Source organism: Primulina huaijiensis, chromosome 18 (genome assembly GCF_012295235.1).
Source record: "Primulina huaijiensis isolate GDHJ02 chromosome 18, ASM1229523v2, whole genome shotgun sequence".
NCBI classification, from domain to species: domain Eukaryota; kingdom Viridiplantae; phylum Streptophyta; class Magnoliopsida; order Lamiales; family Gesneriaceae; genus Primulina; species Primulina huaijiensis.
In genome coordinates, this window is record NC_133323.1 from 19916206 (window position 1) to 19919531 (window position 3326).

Here is a 3326-nt window from a genome sequence, read left to right on the forward strand (position 1 = left end):
TGATCCCGTGTGCATACTAACATTTAACAAATTCAAATTTTAAAACCGATATTATAATTGAACCGAACAAAAAATCGCGATCTGGATTCTAATGATTCATATGGTATTGTTTCTTGGTTTGTTTACTCAATAAAACATACAAATTTGGTATTTATCTTAGATATATATTTTTTTTAAATCAAGAACCCGGTTCATTCACATAAACCGGTTCGATAAGACTACAAATCCCGCATATAACAGCCAAACACAACCAGAAAGTAGCGAGTCCCGCCAAAACAGGTGACGCAAGCAGTGACATCATCCCACTCCTGCTTCATCTCCCGCCACGTGTCCCTTCCAACCTTATCCCCCACGTGTCTTCTAGATCACGCCGCAACCAGCAGCCAGGTGTCCCCCCTCTTCCCCTATATATACCCTCTCCTCCCAGGCGGACTAAGTTTCACAAAACCCCAATTCCTCTCTCCTATTGGCCCAATTTCTCAGGCTTCGATTGATTGATTGTCATCATCACCTGAAGCAGAAGAAGAAATGGCGGCCTCCGATTTGCAGCTGCAGTTGCCCCCCGGATTCAGGTTCCACCCCACCGACGATGAGCTGGTGATGCATTATTTGTGCCGGAAATGCGCTTCGCAGCCAATTTTCGTGCCGATTATCGCCGAAATCGACCTTTACAAGTACAATCCGTGGGAACTTCCAGGTGAAATTAATCTCGAGTTCATCATTCAGTACAATCTTAAAAGTATCCTAGTTTATTAATTGATTGATTGGTTGTGTTGATTGCGAGCAGGATTGGCTCTGTACGGTGAGAAAGAATGGTACTTCTTCTCTCCTCGGGACCGGAAATATCCGAATGGATCGAGGCCTAATCGTGCGGCGGGGAGTGGATACTGGAAGGCCACCGGAGCTGATAAGCCGATCGGAATTCCTAAGCCGGTGGGGATTAAGAAGGCGTTGGTGTTCTACTCCGGGAAGGCTCCGAGGGGCGAGAAGACCAATTGGATCATGCACGAATACCGCCTCACCGGCGTGGACCGATCAGCTCGCAAGAAGAACAACAGCTTGAGGGTGGGTTCAATTTCGTGCCGAGACTAAAAAATAATAAAAATGGAATACATTGATTGATTGACATTGGTTTTTCTTTCCAACGGTTTGGATTGATTAATGAATGAATCTGACGGCTGTGGTTTTTCTTGTGCACAGCTGGATGACTGGGTACTGTGCCGCATATACAACAAGAAGGGCGCCAGCGAGAAGCACGTGCCTCACGTCATCACCCGGGACCTGACGCACGTGGTGACGCCAGAGGAGGACATCAAGCCCGTCATCGTGACGTCACTCGCCGACTCTTCCCCGGCGTTGTACGACGACTTCATGTACCTCGACGTGTCCGACTCCATCCCGCGGCTGAACCCGGACTCGAGCGGCTCAGAACACGTGATCTCGCCGGAGTTCGCCAGCGCGGTAGAGGTCGAGAGTGCCCCGAAGCTGAGCGAGTGGGAGAAGTCGGCCCTCGACTTCCAGTTCAACTACCTCGACGCCGCCCCGCCGATGGACCTTCTTGGCCCGCAGTTCCACAACTTATACATGGCGGAGCCGCCGACGGAGATGTTCCCTTTTCTAAGGAAGCCGTTTTAGGTGCGCCGACACGTCGCACATGAGACCCGGTGTCTATGATTGTGCACGTGCGGAAATTGTTTGTATTCTGTAAGAAATAGTGACGCAAAGGGGTAGCCTTGTAGGCCAAAGTGTTAATAGTAAAACTTGTGTTGTTTCAACTATTTATTATTTTTATATTTATATAAATGAATTTTATTTTTAAAAAATTGAGGTTTTTTATTATTTAATTTCATATATTATAAACATTAATATAATTATAAATTTTTATATAATTATAAATTTTTAGACTTTTATTGAATGTTAAAAAATATTTAGTTGATTTTTTAAATTTGTTTTTCAAAGACAAGACATTTGACTTGTTTTTGTTCAAAGTGGTTGTCCCTAACTTTGATTAAATTCCAAATTGATTCAAATGCTCCACAGACAAAATCTTCTCTTAAATAATAATAAACTTGTTTTTTTTTCAAATGTAAAATAGTGGATTATATTAATTAGATATTTCTAGATTTTATGGCATTTTTAAATTGGTTAGTTGATTTTTTAAACTATAACTATGGGTTATTTTAAATAATTATTGATTTTTATTTTCTTGTTATAGAATTTTTTTTTAAAAAATAATTAAGGTATTTTACCCAAATTGACATGAAAATAAGTTACTCCAAGGTCTAATTGATAGTAATATATAATACTTTCTAAAATAAAGTTTTGATATATAATATAAACTCGCCAGTCAATTTTTTTTTTAAAAAATAACCTTCCTGTTCTTCTTTTACCATGATATCTACACCTAAATTGAGTATTTTTACATCACCAGCGCGCGCGCACGCATGAATATCGTTTAATTTTCAAGAACTTTGATTTTGTATTAATAATGACATAATAGTCGTATAAAAATACATATATGACCCAAAAAATTATGTATCTATATATATAAAAATTAACTTTAAAAATAAAATCAAGAGTTTCCACTTTACAAACAATAAAATTGTGTGAGATAAAATCACGAATATTGATTTACAGGTTGATGAGTGACACTTTGCCAGAGAACATGATGATGTGTTGCCTTGAGTGTGTGTCTTGTGAATATGTGGCCACTGAACTTTTTTCCTTTTACAAATACACTCTTTGGCCTAAAATATGATCCTAGGCTGGTCCACAATGTAAAGAGTGGTTTCTTTGTATTAGAATATTGAACGAAATGAGATATAGAGTTGTTTCATATTGGAAATTAAACCAAGTCTTATCTTCTTTATTAATTCTAATTTTGAACTATGAGATTGGACCCTTAAAGACATCAGAAGTTTTTGAAAGAGGGGCTACGTTGATAGGCAGTTTCTCTGTGAAACGCATGCGTGCGGCCTGCTGGCCTGGGATGGTGAGGTGAGGTCTCTTGACTGTATTAATTTATTTGAAAAATAAATTAAATTTTCGAAATAATATTATGTGAAAGATTGCATGCACCTATTTGGAAACTTTGTATCTCTTGGCCTATCGCAGAAGGTTACGAACCAGGCTCTTTTCGGACCACTTGGCTTATCAACAGAAGGTTGTGTTCTCCGCAACTGATGGACATGCTACAAATAATCCCTCCATTTGCATTGATCAACATTTTTTTTGACATCTTTGCTGCATTTCCCTTTTCGTTCATTTTGTGTTTGAGAGTTTCTGTGTATTATCGTTCACTGTTATCAAGAGTTTGTAGTACTGCA

General features: G+C 39.2%; 1 protein-coding gene across 1 annotated transcript; it reads left to right on the forward strand.

The window, feature by feature from the left end:
* Positions 1 to 437: 437 nt before the first annotated feature.
* LOC140963762 (NAC domain-containing protein 2-like) lies at positions 438 to 1809 on the forward strand. Its single transcript, XM_073423150.1, has 3 exons — positions 438 to 697; positions 788 to 1065; positions 1201 to 1809. The coding sequence occupies exons 1-3, from the start codon at positions 529 to 531 to the stop codon at positions 1633 to 1635; spliced, it is 882 nt and encodes a 293-aa protein (XP_073279251.1). The 5' UTR covers positions 438 to 528; the 3' UTR covers positions 1636 to 1809.
* The last annotated feature ends 1517 nt before the right edge of the window (positions 1810 to 3326 follow it).

Bases quoted from the DNA above. Each gene is read 5' to 3' on its own strand.
- LOC140963762 (XM_073423150.1), top strand. From the start codon at position 529: ATGGCGGCCTCCGATTTGCAGCTGCAGTTGCCCCCCGGATTCAGGTTC. The intron at 698-787 runs GTGAAATTAATC...GATTGCGAGCAG, and splicing joins CAATCCGTGGGAACTTCCAG to GATTGGCTCTGTACGGTGAG. The intron at 1,066-1,200 runs GTGGGTTCAATT...TCTTGTGCACAG, and splicing joins AGAAGAACAACAGCTTGAGG to CTGGATGACTGGGTACTGTG.